We start from the raw sequence: 19,769 nt of genomic DNA on the forward strand, positions 1-19,769 counted from the left end.
AATCTCCCTTAGAAGTCCAGACCTGGTGATATGTGATGTTGAAGGAACAATGTTTCATACTTGTACGAGAAAGTCTGCAGCAACTATGTGAGAATATTGACTCATTGATGGGAGATGTAAGCCCTGAACAGTGTTCTCAGGTGATGTCTTAACAATATGGAACACATGAAATTTGCTATTCTCCATGATAGAAGGCATATAGAACAAGTAATTTTGCAACAAACATACCTTAATCAGTGACCCTATTTTTTTTTTTCTTGCCCCACCATATATCTCAAATATAAATGCAAAGCACTCTGTTGAAGGGATTACAGAGATATGTTTTCTGTAAGTCATCAATGATGTGTACAACAGTTTAGTCAGTTAATAAAGTTAGGAAGATAAGTTACTTACTGAGATGTTTCGTTCTTGGATATCATTTATTATATTTCCTTTGGGAACACCATTCTGTTTAGTTTCATTGAAAGACATGACCAGATACTGAAAAAACAGAAACAAAAAAAAACCAGTGTTTCTATCAACAACAACTACAACTACTACTACAGCAGTATGGGCATATTCTGACAATAAACAGAAAAAAAACCAGCCAGAAAATATTTTGACCTTGTCAAAGAAAAAAGAATAAGGGGAAGTTACATAAGATGTGGAGGAGAGAGGTCTCAAATGGGAAGATGTCCTGGATCAGAAGATGTATGAAGACAGGAGGAGATGGTGAGTGCTTATATATCACACCTTGGAAACTGGAGCTGGGAAATGGTGACAACGACGATATTTATTTATCGTACGGCATTTAATACCAGAAGTGTCTGAGGACAATATCGGTGGGGAGGTTTGGAATCAAATCCATGCTTTTGGCACACAATCTACTGATTAAAACTTGAAGAGCCCATTGCAAAAATTATGGATGTCATTTGGATGCACTTTCCCAGAAAATGAAAATATAAAAGCAAAGACTCATAATTCCAATCATAGGTATTTGAATGGTTAACTACTTAACCCATCTCATTCATAAACTAATACTGAGTATATAAACAGGGTACACAATGAATCCAGTAAAAATGAACCTTACCGAGAGTGATATTTTTAGATTAAGTGCAGAATGTAAAGCACAAAAACAGTGAATGTCACATCTCACTGAAGAAGTAAGTCGTCACTCTGATCACATTTTCATGAGTAATTTAATGGTGTTAAATTAGTTGTCAAGTTTACAATAAATGAATTAGCTTTTATAAGGCTATGTTCTATTCTTGGACAATGCTAATAAAGAAATCATATGGTATGAAGTCTTTTTCAACTCAGTTATGTGGAAGTGAGATGAAGAAATCTCTGCCTTTTGGACCACAGAACTGAGCTAAATGTAACAGGTCTCTGTATTTCTCCTGAGAAATTGGTTGCTGTTCTTTATAATGGAGACCTGGAAGGAGAAATTCGCCTGCTGCAAATACTTGGCTCCTTGTGGGATTGACAGACCTTACAACACTTGATTCCCAGGCACCGTCGAAGGTAGATCTGTGCCATACTAGGCGAGTGTGACCCGCTTCAAACAGTATCTGCCTGATAGGTCTTGAGGGAAATGGACATTTCTTTTTGAACATAAGCTGCAAAAATAAAGTCCATTTTCGCAGGAGTACCTGGTCTACATCGATAAATTGAAAAGGCAATGGTTTCACTCGGTCAGATTGAAACATGTGAATCCAGTCTTCTGGCAATTCTGCGTATGATTTTGTGTTTATTAGAGCCATGTTACTATCACATTCAAGGTAAGAATGTCCCCGTATTGGGAAAGTGACTTTGATTGTTTCCAGTCTTTTTGCAACTGATACCACATAATGTAAAAACCTGAACACTGTGTAGTTCTTATTCTGCTCCCCCCCCCCCCCGGCATGAGTCACAAAAAATTTCCAGGTGTTTAACCTTAGTATCAAGTTTTGTAAAAATGAAGTTATGGAGCAATGACACAACTTCATCAGAACCCTTCCCTCCTACAGCCTCAAGGTAGCAGTAAAAAATGATTCAGATGTTGATAAAACATGGATGTTGAAGGAATACAGTGATAGCTGTCTCCTCTAGTAAACATCATTAGTAGAGATATTTGGCATGTGTAGGTTTTTCTGAAAATCCATTGTGATTGACTCATAATCTTCATTTTTCATCCTTGATTTTCTCGCATCTCTTTCCCTTGCATAGAATGTGTCAGCTGTTAGTTTGTGAACATTCTGATCTATTTCAAGCTTTCATAGTTTTGATTCCAAATCAGCCTTTTCATCAGGTTTCAAAGAATTCACCAATAACCTTTCTTCTATTGCCTTTTTATCAGCCAGATATTTGTTGCAAGTGCTACAGGTATCACTACGAGGGTATCCAAATGGTAATCTTACATTTCTCGTTAAATATCTTCCTTGCAAGTGACTAATCTCATGTTTTAATCCGTATTGAAATCTGTTGATATACAATAATAAAGTTTTATTATGAATCCACCTGTTCAATACATTATAATGTTATTACATTTAAAATAACTTCATTAGTTAAAAAGTTATATATGGGACATGTTTCGCTCCCTTATAGAGCATCATCAGCCAAATCTGAATCTCAAATAATTGTTATTTACGTAAATAAAGACTTAAGAACTATTAGAACATTTTTGACAAACCTAAAACTTATTCTATTAGAAAATCATAAAATATAAAATCTTTGTATACATGGCTTAATTACATGTGCTTAATAGGAAGATACATTAAAATTATGGAAGAGAGAGTACTAAAATATAAAATAAATAATATATATATCATGTCCAAAATCCTAGAAAGACGTGAAGATCAATCTTAGGACCTAAATTTGAGGATTTTCTTAGCAACGAGATCTGGTAAAAAGTTATTTATCCCTTGTGGATACGAGTCTATAAAGATTCAAATTTATCATCAATTTGATGATTGAACTTATAACAGGATAAATGTTGGTCTTCAAGAAATTTAAATGCTTGTTGTCATGTGACCTCGGCGAATGCTGTTGAAAAGATATGTTCTTATAGATGTCAATGACCGTTCGTTGAACTAATGGATTTGATAAGGATGATTGAAAGGGACGTAAATCAACGTTTGTATTGAAAGCTGCTGCTTGGTTTATCTTGTTGAATGTCCCTCCAATTGCTGTTTGTCGGTTTGGTGTTGTCCGAGGTGGTGCAGCTCTTTTCAGGCACACCCCCATTGGAGGTGATCTGCATGTACCATTTCAACCACATACCAGCCCTCCTGCCATTCTTAAATTTCTGACAGTACCGGGAATCGAACCCGGGCCCCCGAGGACGGCAGCTAATAACACTAACCGTTACGATACGGAGGCGGACTAAGGTGCTATATGATTTTCTATAGCTTGGACAACACCAAACCAACAAACAGCAATTGGAGGGACATTCAACAAGATAAACCAAGCAGCAGCTTTCAATACAAACGTTGATTTACGTCCCTTTCAATCATCCTTATCAAATCCATTAGTTCAACGAATGGTCATTGACATCTATAAGAACATATCTTTTCAACAGCATTCGCCGAGGTCACATGACAACAAGCATTTAAATTTCTTGAAGACCAACATTTATCCTGTTATAAGTTCAATCATCAAATTGACGATAAATTTGAATCTTTATAGACTCTTATCCACAAGGGATAAATAACTTTTTTACCAGATCTCATTGCTAAGAAAATCCTCAAATTTAGGTCCTAAGATTGATCTTCACGTCTTTCTAGGATTTTGGACATGATATATATATTATTTATTTTATATTTTAGTACTCTCTCTTCCATAAATTTAATGTATCTTCCTATTAAGCATATGTAATTAAGCCATGTATACAAAGATTTTATATTTTATGATTTTCTAATAGAATAAGTTTTAAGTTTGTCAAAAATGTTCTAATAGTTCTTAAGTCTTTATTTACGTAAATAACAATTATTTGAGATTCAGATTTGGCTGATGATGCTCTATAAGGGAGCGAAACATGTCCCATATATAACTTTTTAACTAATGAAGTTATTTTAAATGTAATAACATTATAATGTATTGAACAGGTGGATTCATAATAAAACTTTATTATTGTATATCAAATATCTTCCTATAAAATTCATACGATACTTCAGGTAAATTTTTGTCTTTGTACATTTTACACATCTTATGTTTGTTCAAACCTTCTGAAAGGTAAATTTTGTTAGTTTTATCCTTTCTATAGTGTCTAGGCCGTCCCTTGAAAGGTGCTATATAGTAAACTCGTGTCCTCATCCCGAGGTGGTGCAGCTCTTTTCAGGCACACCCCCATTGGAGGTGAGCTGCATGTACCATTTCAACCACATACCAGCCCTCCTGCCATTCTTAAATTTCTGACAGTACCGGGAATCGAACCCGGGCCCCCGAGGACGGCAGCTAATAACACTAACCGTTACGCTACGGAGGCGGACTAAGGTGCTATATGATCTTCTATAGCTTGTACAACATGTGCAGATTTCTTATTGTGTTCGTGTATATATTTACCACGCTTATGCTTTGGTGCCTGACCATGACATTTGAATGACTGCTGCAATGTTTGCAATCTCCTATCAGTTATACCATGTATTGCAATAAATGCCTTTGCACAGACGGGAACATCAACAACACCAGAAGTATCACTATTTACAGGAGCTGCTCCTGCCTTGTAATAATACGATAAATCATGAAATTTTGCATCATTTTAGTCTTTCTTGGGCCTGCGATTCTTAACTTACTGAAATGTTATTAGTCCAAAAAGATAGGCATTTTGTTCATCATAGGACGCCATTTCATTAAACTCTTTAATTATACGTTTTCTTTCCACTTTAGATACGGTTTTAAAGCACTCAAGTATTTTACATTCACAGTCACACCTCATCTTCATACCATCAGTCATTTTGCCATGCTTTCACCTCTTCTTTGTGTTGTTTTCTCTCTTTGTCTCATGCACCACATCAGAATCAGTTTCAGGATTATCACTCATAGTAATATTATATTTTGCACTTAACAAAGTAATAAGCAAAACACAGGAAATGTCCACTATGCAGAAGAATATGTCACAAACCAAATGACTTCATTATCAATTACAACACTGGAAAAGATACAATGAATCATGGGAACAAAATGACTACCATCATTCTTGCAGTGTATACCAAATTTCTTTTTCCTCATATCTCATAGACTATCCACGACTTTAACTTTTAACCACATATTCTATGCCACATAAAGAATATAATGGCACCCGCGGATCATTTTTGATGAAAGTGACATCCATCATTTTTGCAGTGGACTCTTCACTTGTATACCACCACTTCTCTATTCTTCCAGCCAACATTCTGAGGGTAATTTTTTCCACCAACGGGACTCAAAATAGGCTAGAAGAAGAAGGAGAAAAAGAAGAAGAAGAATGCACCAGGCCTTGCTTCATCAAATTTCATTATACAGGCTATTAGTTTAAAGGGTTCCCCAGAACCAAAGCCATTTCAGAGCTACTGCCAGCAGTATAGGGAGTATAGTTGCTTCTTGCAGCTGTTCATATCCTGGAAACAGATGCTGCTTGTTGGGTTCCAGTGTTATTTTCTATATTGAGAAGACCCTCACTCAGCCACCAAGGAAAGTCATTCGCCTGCAGCCATTGCTTCCCTTAGATGGTCACGTTATTTACCCCTGATGAACACAATTGGTTTTAGATTGGACCACAGCAGATGGGTCTTATGGAGACTTTGGGATAGAAAAGGTATAGCCCCAGAATTTGCCTGGTGTGAAAATAGGAAACTATGGAAAACCATCAGCAGCCGACAGTGGGGTTCGAACTCACAATTGGCCAAATGCAAGCTCACAGCTGCCTGCCCCTAACCGCATGGCCAACTCGCTCATTGCTGACTAACACAGCAATGAGACACTGCTGCACGGTCTAATCCATTACCGGTATTCGACCTATTATGTACCGATATTGACAAGTGCAGCAGGTACATGCACAACAACAAGACTAGATGAGAGCAGAGTCCAAGTAGCTGAGAAGGAATTCCTCTGAGGAAGACAAGAAAAGATAGAATTAGAAATTAAGAGATTATGAAGAGAATTGGAGTTTCAAGACTTCAGGACAGGACTGAGACAAACCAAAATGGCACGTGATGTGAATGAGAGAAGACCAAGTTCGAAAGAAAGTATTAACTGAGAAACCAACAGGAAAGAGACCACAAGGAAAGCCTCAAAAGATGTGGATGGTTACAATGGAGGAAAGTATACAGAAGAGATGAGGAAAGTTATAAGAAATATTGGAAGTAGCAGAAGAATGGTGGAGAGACTGACAGTGATGGAGATCCCTGGTTCATAATCTGGCCCAGGAGAGAACTGGAAATGGGAACTGAAGGAGAATGCATCAGGAAGAAATCCCTGAAATAACAGGTAAACACATGGCATCAGATTTTCAGCTCTATAAACTCACTTAACAGTTCAAGTCAATCTCATATCAAACCAAGTGCAGCCACTATACAGTAGCAGGGTTGTCAGATACCTGAAATAAAAATATGGAACAGATGTGTGATTGTGAAAATCACTGGGTTTTTATTCTACAAGTTAAAAAACTTTGTTGCTTCAAAATGATACACATATTATTATGTTGACATCATAGTGCATTTTATTAATGCATGCCTTAACATTTATACACAGAATGAAACTTACAGTACCGAGCAAGTAGGAATATCCTCCCTTTTATTTGGATCCTCTCTATCTCATTGTGAATGAATGATGGAGAAACACTTAGATGCATATGGGGCTTCAGGACATAGCAGGGTTGCCAGACATCCCAGATTTTATAGGACAGTACCGTATGCATGTTTTATGTCCTGCGTCCCGGACAATTCCTGTCTGGGATGGCAATTGTCCCGTATTTTGAACCTCGAGAGAAATCTCTGATAAGAACCAGGAGCTTTTCTTCTTTCTTTAAAAGAGGACAAATTTCTTCACTCCTTGGTTTCTTTATCTGGTGTGAGTTTGTAGATTTTAAAAATTGTTTTTTATTTTATTGTTTTCAGTTCTCAGGTTGTCCATCCTGGCGAATAAGACGTGTAATCTTGTCCATATGAGACATGTCATAGCGGACAGCTACCTGAGGTAGTCCAAGTCCACCGCATGTTCATGTAAAATTGTCAGCTGTGAGGAATATTATATTCTGTTGACTTGATTATGTCTGAACTGTTCATAAATTTTTCTTCACCCACAAGAAAATTATGAGGGTGAATATCCCCCGAGGTCAAATGCAGAGCTGCACTCTATATTTGAAAAACTCTTGCTTTCTATGAGGATCCCCATCTTATACTTTACGGTCATCTGTCTTGAAAGCCTAACCTCAGAATATCACTCAAAATGGACCTTATTTTTGCAACTTATGTTCAAAAAGAAATGTCCATTTCCCTCAAGACCTATCAGGCAGATACTGTTTGAAGCAGGTCACACTCGCCTAGTACCTTACAACAACGTTAGGTTTGGTCCACCCAAATATTTTTAATATGTTTCTATTTAAATAGTTCACTTGTAAAGTGATGTGTATTGATTGGGTGGACCAAAACCTAACATTGTTTCTTAGTTTCTTTTTCCCAACATTTGGCAAAAAGTAATAGACTTTGCAGTTGACTGCACTGAAGAAATGTAATGCAGTTGTACTTGTTAGTTAATTAAATATTGCGTTCTTTCAATATTGCCACTACTTTATTTACAGCCCCTGTATAAACTGGAATTTAAAATTAGCGGCTCTCGTACAAATGGAAATGGGTGGGGCTTTGAGAGGATGTTGATGGAGATGTCTGGAGTAGGGGTCTTGATACGTCACACACCACAGAGTGACGCCATGAGCAAGCACACGTCTGTTGCGCAACACAAAAGAAGGCGAAAGAAGGCATCAAAAGCTTTGGAAATTTTGAGCAGGCTCAGTTTGGAGAAACAACCCTTTCAAAGACCCAGGTGTATGAATGGCACAAACAATTTTTGGCAGGACTGGAAACAGTGGAAAATGAGCCCCACCAAAGATAACCACAGACAAGCATCTCTGCAGACAATTATTTGTGCTGTACATGACCTTATTGAAGAAGAACAGCACATAAAAATTTCTGAAATTGCTTCACTCATAGGCATAAGCTTTGGAAGTGTTCAAGCCACCATCAATGATGAACACAACCTTCAGAAATTGTCTGCCAGGTGTGTTCCTCATCTTCTCATCTAGGAACAAAAAAATGTGCATCAGGAAGTTTGTCAGAGGCATCTGAATCACTATAAGGAGGGTCTTTGAAATGGTTATTTCCTCAAACTGTGCATGGAGCCACCTCAAAATTTCCAAAGAAAAACTGGGAGGAAAGCAATTTCACAACAATACAGCGGTAGAGGAGTATATGCGCAAATGGTTGCACACAAGTTCTTTTTCTTTCTTCGAGAGCAGCATCAATTTGATGTCAAAAATGTGTCTCAAGTTCAGAAGACTGTGTAGAAAAATGAGGTGCTTGTTTTGTATTTGTTGGTGGATTCAATACAATTCTAAAAAATAATTCTAGTTTATATTATTACATTATACCTGTTTAATGTGTTCCTGTCTATGTTATACTTGTATGACTTGATTTATAACTTTCCATATCTTATAATCACATTATTACTTACCTGTACTTTTAAATTGTCAGCAAACTGATCCGTTTGAGGGGTTACATCATAAAAATCTTCCTCCTTGAGTGAATTCTGCTGGTGGTTTCTTAATTTGTCCATCTAGAAGAAATTAATGATAATTAATTACTCTGAAACAGTTCCAAGGTCTGTTGTGTAATAAGGGGATAATTTGACAGAGTTAGTGTGGGTAAAACATCAAAATGAAGGCCCATATTTGACACTAAAGAAAATAATACATTTGTGTGGCTTTCACTTGCCAGCCCTGCAGTCTACACATAGTGAGCCTGCTTCTTTCTACGAGGCACCAAGTTTGATTGCCAGCCAGGTCAGGGATTTTAACCTGGATCTGAGGGGTGGTTGAAGGTCCACTCAGCCTATATGAGAACAACTGAGGAGCTATCTGATGGTGAGATCTAGAAAGCCAAGAATAACAACTGAGAGAATTTGCCCTGCTGACCATGCATCACCTTGTAATCTACAGGCCTCTAGGCTGAGCAGCAGTCACTTGGTACATGAAGGCAAAAAATGGCTGTTAGGCCATGAGGTTTGGCTTCTTTTGAAAAATTAGTATGACACATTTATTTCATACCACAATAAGAAAGAAAAAAAGAAGATGTCACAGATAATACTACACAGAAGGTGTATACATAAGAGAGTGACTTCTAAGTAACCCTGGAAGCGTACACCTATGTTTCAGGGATACTAACCATACACTGGGGCACTGAGTACACAACAAAAGAAACATGTATTTTACACATGCAGGCTTACAATTTACTTTCAAATCTCATGAAATCAGTGAAACGGATTATTTTCAATGCATGAATACATATTTGAAAATCAGAACAGTACTGTAATTTCTGGTAATGAAATAAAATAGAAAGGTCACATTAAAGACAAATCTACCTTTTGGTTTTACAAAATTTGGGCACAACTCCAGCATATGATTTTTGCGTACGAATATCTTTCATTCACTACAAATAATTATGATTTTAGACTCATTGCACAGTTGTTACATATTCCAGACCTGAGACTGACTGGTGCTGGCTGACTGGGTATTGTAAATACCACTTTGTACACAATAGAAAGGTGGCTTGATGGGATTTCCAGTCCTTATCATACCCAGGATCTCATTAAATCCTCTGCCAATGTGAAAATAAGTTCACCTAGAGGGAAAATAGAAAATATATGTTCTTTCACATCATCTTCTTCTTCAATTATGTTTATTTCCATCATTGTCTAGAGCAATGACAAAATCATCAAGGATATCAGGTTCAGACCTGCATAATTCTGGTAAAATCTGCTCACCACCTTCAAGGCAATCAATTTCAAACTCTCTTAACACAAACTACAAAGATACATGTTAAAAGAGTATGAAAACCAAACTGGCTATAAGAAATACAGTTTCATTAATTGTACACCAGGTAACTGTATGTCTCAAACATACGTTTTTATATACAAGCAGTTGTCACTCATTAGAATTAGTGCACGAGCTGAGAGAGTACGAATGTATGTATGTCATGGCCTCCTAGCAGTAAGTGTTCAGCGACTGATGATCTTTCTGCTTGTCCCAGCTAGCTATGTCTGTTACGCTCTTTCAATTGTGTGGGAATCCTGTGTTTTGTAGTTCCTATGTACACCTGGCCACAGCTGCACGGGATCTTGTAGACACCTGCTGTGGAGAGAGGATCTTTAAAGATATACAGTACAGTAACACTGAAGTACTGTCAACTACCATGTCATATCATGTCGACTATAAAGGGAAGCCATTGAAATCCTGAAGCACACCAACAGCTTCAACCGTAAGGAGGAATCTGAACTGGTAAACAAAGCCTGGTTTCCAGTCCGCTAAGACTTAAATCCTGGAGGGCACGATGACGGCGACAGACCAGATACAGCAACGGGTGGTCAGTTGCCTGTCTCCGCCAAGGCATGTTGACGTACATCAGGCTCCTTAATGCTTCAATCATTGGCTAAAGAACAGTCAGTCAGTGACAGCCCCTCCAGCATGGCGGACCAATAGGCAAGAAGCACACCATAGCCTGCATTATATAATGAGGTGGAACTGCAACACAAGTCCATTCCACTGTGAGTTTCGCAGCTATCAAAGTCAGTCAAAACCTTGATAATGCCAGATGCAGTCTTTGGTTAAATGTCGGGACCACCACTTGCTCCTAGACCACAGCCTACAAGCCCGGATAATACTGACTTGATTTGTAATGCTGGCGATGAGAGCCCCAATTGCTATACCACTATCTCCTGAATGCAAGCCGACAGCTACGTGCCCCAAATCATGCGGCAACTCGCTTGGTGTCAGTAGATATCAAACACTAATGTAATTGAAATCATATATACCATCCTCATTGCCAATTTGCTATGTTTTCAAAATAAGTGTACAGCTCATTCTTTTTCATAACAGAAAGAAAAAAGAAGAATAAGAACAACATGCCATGGATAATTCTACACACAACACAGTGACATCTACTTAAAGTTTATAACACGTCTTTTTTTTTTTTTGCTTTTATTAGCCATATGGAGCTCTTGTAAGGCAGACCCTCCAACAAAGGAGGGTGGCTCCTGTTGTGTCTTGGAAACTGCATGTGAGTGTCGTGTTAATATCCTGCCAAATGCCCTAACTACTCATGTATTAGACCCCCCTTGGCTTTTCGAGATGAAGAAAATGAAAAAATAAATCTCGCGTACAAGACCCCGCAACGTAATTCATCAGATAAGAACAACGATTCCGCTTCCAAGCGGCTACAAGCCTTATGCAGCTCTGATGACATCACACAAATTTGTGAATAGTTTCGTCCGTACGACCCACACAATGAAAACGCACTGAAGTCATGCGGTACATCTGTGTTTCGTTGTTAAGAAATGTCCGCCTCCACAGCGTAGACCTACTGCAGCTCTGATGACGTCGCACAAATAGGTGAATAGTTTTGTGTCTGACCTGTGCATTGTAAGCACACATCAGTCATGCTATATGTCTGTGTTTTGTAGTTAAGAATGTCCGCCAGTGTAATGGTTAGCACAATTAGCTGCCATTCTCGGGAGCCTGAGTTTGATTCATGGTACCGTATTGCCAGAGATTTACAAATAGCAGGAAGGCTGATTTCCGGTAAAAATGGTACATGCAACTCCCTTCCACTTTAGTTAAGAAATATTCACGGTTGTTGCTAGGCCTATTAATATAGGCAGACGCGATCATTAACAAAGTGACTGTTTAATATCTTGTAACTCGGGCCAATATAGGGTTTTCTGAGAGAGAAGTAGGTTTAAAATGTGATGAAAACAATCCAATTACAACTGTTTTACTTGCCAACGTACCTAATAATAATAATAATAATAATAATAATAATATTGACTAGAAGTGAAGAAGGATCTGGAAAAAGACCAGATAAACCCAAATGACACCGCGGACAGAAACCTTTATAGGAAAAAAATTAATGGATGGAAAGTGCAACCAGAGAACGAAGTGAAAAAGAAGACTGGAGCAAAGTGGACAGAAGAACGAAAAAGGATCCACAGAGAAAGGATGAGAGCTGTTTGGCAACTCATAAAACAGAATCGTTAGAGCTTTGCGTGATCCATTGGGTCCATACGCACATAATAATAATAATAATAATAATAATAATAATAATAATAATAATAATAATAATAATAATAATAATAATAATAATAATAATAATAATAATATTGACTTTTTATGTCCCCACTTACTTCAACCGATTTTCGGAGATGCCAAATAAAACATACTATGGTATGTGTTAATAAAAACTGGGAGGCAAAGAACGAACAAAATTAAACATTATGATAATAAAACGGATTACCACCACACCTGTAGATATCTATGAATGTGGCAAACTTTCCTGTTATTTATTTTTATTCTTTCCGTCGTGGAATTTTTGGCACTATCTGGGCAATACCATACCTATCTCATTACAGCTGTTAGGTAAATCCTCGTGTAATAAATGTAGAGAACAAGCATGAAATATACTTAAAAATAAGGGTCTGGTCGCAGTTATCAAAATACAGTATTGCTTCCAATCACTACATATTACATTCGGAAATACAACTCGTAACATACGCTAGTTATCAGCTGGTGGTTTGGCATGCTTTCAACAACACGCCTTTATTCAGAATGAGTGGCTTCTGCTACAAATACACCAGCTGGGAATATCAGAGATCTCCAGAAACCATTTGGGAATAGCTGTACCTAGTTTGGACTCTATAGTCGGGAACAAAACTATTTTTAAAAAGTTCAAAAAGACGGAACCTTGAATGCTCTCGGTCTCGATTGCAGTGCATGGCTGATGCAAGACCAACTAATCGAAGATGGCATGGCAGTGAAGATGACGTCACTTGGAATAATGACACACTGGTAGCAGGGAAGTTAGCGGTGCAAAACAATTAAAATGAAAGCAGTGATCAGGTCTAATGTGTGGTAGGCCTACTGCTCAACAGACAGAGACAAATGACTGGCCATTGAGTTATTTTGTATCAATATTGCATAATATCATAATACGATACCCTTACCCATTTTCTCTACAGGATCGAGTATGCGAGTATGAAGTGAGATGAATCTTCATCACGAGTTTTTATGCCCGTATGCCCTTCCTGACGTTGACCTCATCGGAGGAACCATTTGTTGATTTTTACATTTACAAATGCTGCCTTCCAACAAAAATAGCCAGTATAACTCAAAAACAGTGTAGAATATTTACAGTACAATTTATAGCTCTTTATAGCCTAGAAGTCATGTGTTCACTGCACAAAATTTGAGGTTATTGCATATTGCCTCCCCTCTTACTTTTGTTGGCTATAAAAATGGGGGAAGAGGGAGTCTAATACGCAAGTAAATATGGTAAATTTCTTTCATGTATCCGGAATTGTTTCAGCAACTTGGGAATTTAATATTTTAATAAGACTTTCTTTCTAGATGTAATTTCTTCTTCTTCTTCTTCTTCTTCTTCTTTTATGACCACATAGGATCACTTTAGTCAGTCCGTCGTTCAGGTCTCTTTGAAGGGATTGTTCGGGCTTTGCGGTCCTCCCAGTACTTCTTCAGACGCTCCGATCTTCGTGCCCTTTCCTCAGTTGAAAATGTGCGTGTTGTTGGTTTGTTTTGTGTAAGGGTAAAGCGGAGGTTTGTATTCTTGAGTTTTGTATTCACTAGATGTAATTTATTTATCTATATCCATAGATGATGGTGTACGGGTAGCGTGCTTGCCTCTTACCCGGAGGCCCCGGGTTCGATTCCCGGCCAGGTCAGGGATTTTTACCTGGACCTGAGGGCTGGTTCGAGGTCCACTCAGCCTACATGATTAGAATCCAGGAGCTATCTGATGGTGAGATTGCGGACCCGGTCTAGAAAGCCAAGAATAACGGCTGAGAGGATTCGTCGTCTGACCACACGACACCTCGTAATCGGCAGGCCTTCAGGCTGAGCAGTGGTCGCTTGGTAGGCTAAGGCCCTTCAAGAGCTGTAGTGACATGGGGGGGGATATCCATATATGAACTTGCACTGAAATCTGAATTGATATAAGATACCAGGCCAGGCCACTACAAGTGCCACTTGCGAATTGTCTCCCATTTTAATTAGAAGAAAGTAGGAAGTGTCCAGTATTATCTGTAATGAATTTGATTACAATGAAGTACATAAATTATTAAACTTTTTTTTTTTTACAAGTTGTTTTATGTCGCAGAGACACAGATAGGTCTTAATGGCGACGATGGGAGGGCTAGGAGTGGGAAAGAGGCGGTCGTGGCCTTAGTTAAGGTACAGCCCCAGTATTCTGTTTGGTGTGGAAATGGGAACCCAGAAAATCATCTTTAGGGCTGCAGATATTGGGGTTCGAACTCACTATCTCCCAAATACTGGATTAAGCTTTATTGTTATTGACAGAAACTATTTCTTTGACAAGAAACATTGTATATTATAAATGAGTGTAAAATGACAGTTACTTTTCAGGCCTCATTAACACTAAGGAAGTCCAGTCGCATGGTGTAGGGGGCAACGCGTCCGCCTGTCACCTGGTGGCCCCAGGTTCGATTTCTGGCCAGGTCAGGGATTTTTAATTGTAAATGATTAATATCCCTGGCCTGGGGACTGGGTGTTTGTATTCTCCTTAACATTCCTTTCCTCACATTCAACACTCGTACACTTCTGCAATTCCAATTACACACAGGTTCAAACATATGGTGTAAGTAGTGGCAAAAGATCTCTAGAGGTCGACGCCACAAACAAATATATTTAAAAAAAAAAAACAAGGAAAATACATGGTTTGACACAATTTGATTTTGTAACATGAAGTACATGAAAAACTACATAAAATTGTATCGAACTCAATTTTGACCTTGGGTGAACATGACATGATTTGTAATGACAATCCTCATGTGTGGAATAAGTATAACTTACATTTACTTTACTGGTAGAGTATTCAAAGTTGGGAGGTTTCTTATTAAAGCCTTTTGGCTTAACTGAATAGCTTCTTTCCTCTTCAGCTAGAGGCGCCACCTAGAAAAAAAAAAAAAAAATCAATATGCTTTCAATTGCAATGAATATTCAGGTTATAGGTTGCACTTGTTTCAATCAATTGTCAGCAACTTTAGAAGTTAATATCTTAATATCACTTTCTTTCTAGAAGTAATTTATATATCTCTTCCATATATGAACTTACAGCTTATAAATCTCATATTTTATCCTGTATTGGCTCAACACAACTAAGGTTAAGTTATAAGTAGGTTCCCACCTTCCAATACTTATCAATTTCTATACAATAGTTTTATTAATTACATAATATAAACCAGCTTAATCCCTAGGACATTTCGTTCCGATTATGGAACATCTTCAGCTAAAAGATTTGACAAAATGGCACGAAAATTAAAACACATATGATAGTTATGATGATAAAATAAAATGTTCACTCATGTTGGTTAAAAATTTCAACAAAATACACGTCCCCAACATAAAGAAGAACCTTATCGCCGATTTTACTTGTCACTTGGACACTGACTTGTTGAAATTTTTAACCAACATGAATGGACATTTTATTTTATCATCATAACTATCATATGTGTTTTAATTGTCTTGCCATTTTGTCAAATCTTTTAGCTGAAGATGTTCCATAATTGGAATGAAACATGTCCTAGAGATTAAGCTGGTTTATATTATGTAATTAATAAAACTATTGTATAGAAATTGATAAGTATTGGAAGGTGGGAACCTACTTATAACTTAACCTTAGTTATATATGAACTTGTAATGAATTCTGAATTGGCATCAAGTTGCCAGGTTACCAGTGTTTTAATGTAAAAACTTGAGTTAAAATTCAGAAACTAACAGTGCTATTCATTTAACACAAAATATTCTCCAGTAGACTTTTTATTTATTTATTTATTTATTTATTTATTTCTTTCTTTCTTTCTTTCTTTATTTATTTATTTATTTATTTATTTATTTATTTATTTATTTATTTATCATGTAACATTTAGTGCAGGGAGTGTACCTGGACATGTCTGGCTTGCCTGGTGCAGATATTAATGCGCATCTGAGTGTAAAATGATGATGATGATGAGGTAGGGAGAGGGTGAAATCCAGTGTCGCCACATAACCAACTCCTGTTGAATAACACCCAAACAGCTTGTTCAAGGCTTAACGTCCCCATCCAACACTTTCCCTCATTCTATATGAACTCCTTATGAAATCCTTGTTAATGACCAAGAGAAATCTCGAAAAGAAGGTAGTCTGATCCCATATGTCACTTAACCCTAGAACTACGGACCGTCTTTCTGGAAGACAGTGCAGTCTTTTGTCAAGTGTGATCGTCTTTCTGACAGACGGTGTCGTTATTCCGTCACACCAGGTCCCACTATTATATGTACCAGTTGAATACTGATACATTTATCTTCACTTTCGAAAGTCTTTGAAAATCAAGCAACATTCTGGAGAGGTTTATTTAGCTGTAGAAATGAAAGTACTTTGATATGTTCTTAGAATCAAGATGGCAGCCCGCTTTGTTGACGATTCTGAAATCAAGCGCTTGATTTTCGAAGATCTTAGTGACAGTACTGATGGTGACAGTGATTATGGTGTTAATTCCGACGAGGAAATTATTCCTGAAAGTAATGAAAGTGACAGCGAAGTACAAGGTGCCTCGGAAGTAATGGGAAATTCCGATAACCAGAATGATTTTGAAGTTGGTGCAGGTTATGTTGTAATTACTGGCAGTACACCAATATTTAAAGAAACCACTGAAGGGATAAGCGTGAACTGTTGATATTTGGTAGATTGTTACAAGAAACTTGATCACACCACAGGAAAAAATGAAACTGACCTAAGAAAACTAAGATAATCTGTAGTTTTGAAATTCGTGAAAAGAAACCTCAAAATCCGTTTCGAGAAAACGTTAAGTTTTACTTAGCATTCTAAATGAAAAGTGTAGAACCATGGGGGAACATACTTGCGTTTTTCAGAATATTATGTTTCAGGAATAAACTATATATCAGAAATTATTTTCTTAGAGTAAAACATTTCAACAATTCCCTTTGTTCAAAAAAATATATAACTTTATTTTACGATAGAAATCATAACAATGTTTTTTATTATTTCTGTCGCCTTCATGTAGATAAGTCTTCCAGCTTTCTATTGATGTATAATATGGATATATTAGGACTAATATGTGATTACAGGCATGGTTTCATTTTCATGGTGGGTATTGAGGAAAATAACAGCAACATTTGACAGATAAACCTGCAGCAGTTCGAGGGTTAAACATGTCATGAGTCCACATACAGTCATGGGCATTCAGTAGAAATATTTATTAATTACAATGGTCAAAGTGGATGCAAGGCTGGAAGGGACATAATTATCACTGCCCACCAAATCACTAAACTGAACACTCACTGCTGAATTCTAGAGCAATGGAAGAGCATCAAATGGAGTGATGAATCATGCTACACATGGCAGTCCAATGAACATGTATGGATCTACAGAATGCCAGGTGAGCATTACTTACCACAATGTATTACTCCCACTGTGAAATTTGGCAGAGGAGACATTATGGTGTTTGCCTGCTTTTCATGGTTTGGTCTTGCCTATAAGGCAATAGTGGACTAATTGATGTTACCCACCCTTTATCAACAATTTCAAACTAGCCCCTTTTCATTTTCAACATGACAACCCTCCCATTCATAAAGCAAAGGCCATGCCTTAGTTGTTTGTTGAAATGGGAGTGTATGAAATCAAATGGCCGGTCCAAAGCACTGATTTAAATCCAGTACAGTATCTCTGGAATGACCGGCCCCAAGGTACTAGAGGCAGCGTGCCTGCCTCTTACCCGGATGCTCCAGTTTCAAATAATGGTCAGGCCAGGTATTTTTACCTGGATGTGAGAGCTGGTTCAAAGTCCACTCAGCCTGAGTAAATACCATAGAGGAGCTATCTGATAATGAGGAAGAAGCCCCAGTCTTTAAAGCCAAGGATAACAACCAAGCAGCACTTCCGTCTAAGAAGCTGATGCCCATCTGGGCTGTTGTGCCATGGGTCAAGTTACAGTCCAGTTGACAGCCACATCAGACTGCCCCAAAACAACTACAGAAATTTTTGCGATATTGCAGGAGGAATGGAAGAAAGTACCTGCGGACTGAAACCTGAAACTTAGCGGAAATCCTTCCAACAAGAATAGAGACCGTGATTTTTGCAATATTGCAGGAAGAATGGAAGAGAGTATGAGCAGACATCTACTGAAGCTTAGTAGAAATCCTTCCTAAAAGAATAGAGGCAGTGATAGTGGTGGGCAAAACGTTCATGACATGATTGCACCAGTCAAGGCAGTATATACAGGTATCCAGTCATTAATGGCAATGTAGTGTACGACATACCTGGACATGCACTTCTGATGCAGAGCGGCCAAGGTCATAAACATTTTCTGTATTCTGAAACCTTTCTTGTTTAACTTCTGTTGTTTGCTCCATCTAGAATAAATAAATAATTTCCATAGTGAAATTATATTTATATACATGATCGGGACAGTCAACATCCTAACCCTGACAGACAAGAGCGAAGTGCCGATAGATTTCATGAAAGAGAAGAACAGATCCATCCTAGGTCTTAGGGAAACAACATGGAGAGGAAGAGGGGAAAGAAATTTGAAAGAAGGGTACAGAGATGAAAAAGATCAATGACAGAATTATCAAAGAAATGATACAGTTTGAGACAGGAACATGAGTTCTGTTCCAAGTAAATGCTCCACAAACTGCAAATAAAGAAGAGAATACAGAACAATTCCTTGAAGAAATGGAGAAATACATTGAAGATATAGAAGTAATTATGAAGGGAGATCTGAACACACAAGTGAGAAGAAAAGAGATACTGGGACCTAATGGATATGGCAATAAGAATCAAGAAGGGGATAAGTTAATGAACTTTCGCCTGACAAACCAACTAATAAGAGGAAACACATGGTTCAGGAAGAAAAATTGCCAGAAGACTACCAGATTACCAGGACAAAAGAACAAAAAAGTTACTTGATTACATATTAGTAAAGAAAGGACATTGGAAAGATCTTATGAATGTTACAGCTATGCCTAAGAAAGACTTTTTTTTCTATTGGCTTTACGTCGCACCGACACAGATGGGTCTTATGGCGACGATGGGACAGGAGTGGGCTAGGACTGAGAAGGAAGTGGCCGTGGCCTTAATTAAGGTACAGCTGCAGCATTTGCCTGGCGTGAAAATGGGAAACCATGGAAAACCATCTTCAGGGCTGCCGACAGTGGGGTTCGAACCCACTATCTCCCGAATACTGGATACTGGCCGCACTTAAGCAACTGCAGCTATCGAGCTCGGTGAGGAAGACTTTAGGAGATACCATAGATCAGTGATAGCAAAACTGAAGGTAAACAAGGTCACAAAACTACAAGAAAAATGAGAAAAGAAAGATGAGGGTCTGGAGCTTGAAGGAAAAGGAGGTTCAGAAGAGTTTAGGAAAGAATTACAAAAACTGATTCCAAGGATAGATATTAGTCATGTTGAACAGCAATGGCATAATATTAAGTGTGCATTTGTAAGGTGTGCAGAGAAAACATACGGCAAAACATCA

General features: G+C 37.8%; 1 protein-coding gene across 1 annotated transcript in view; it reads right to left on the reverse strand.

The window, feature by feature from the left end:
* The window catches only part of LOC136880867 (myosin-3), a 299,781-nt gene that overhangs the window by 82,362 nt on the left and 197,650 nt on the right, over positions 1 to 19,769 (reverse strand). Inside the window, exons 27-30 of the mRNA XM_067153408.2 lie at positions 18,550 to 18,642; positions 15,086 to 15,184; positions 8,665 to 8,766; positions 394 to 480 (exon numbers count right to left, since the gene is read on the reverse strand). Of these exons, the coding sequence (XP_067009509.2) occupies positions 394 to 480; positions 8,665 to 8,766; positions 15,086 to 15,184; positions 18,550 to 18,642 (381 nt within the window). The remainder of the gene's footprint in view (positions 1 to 393; positions 481 to 8,664; positions 8,767 to 15,085; positions 15,185 to 18,549; positions 18,643 to 19,769) is intronic.

The sequence above is a fragment of the Anabrus simplex genome, chromosome 9, assembly GCF_040414725.1.
Source record: "Anabrus simplex isolate iqAnaSimp1 chromosome 9, ASM4041472v1, whole genome shotgun sequence".
In the NCBI taxonomy this organism is placed as follows: Eukaryota; Metazoa; Arthropoda; class Insecta; order Orthoptera; family Tettigoniidae; genus Anabrus; species Anabrus simplex.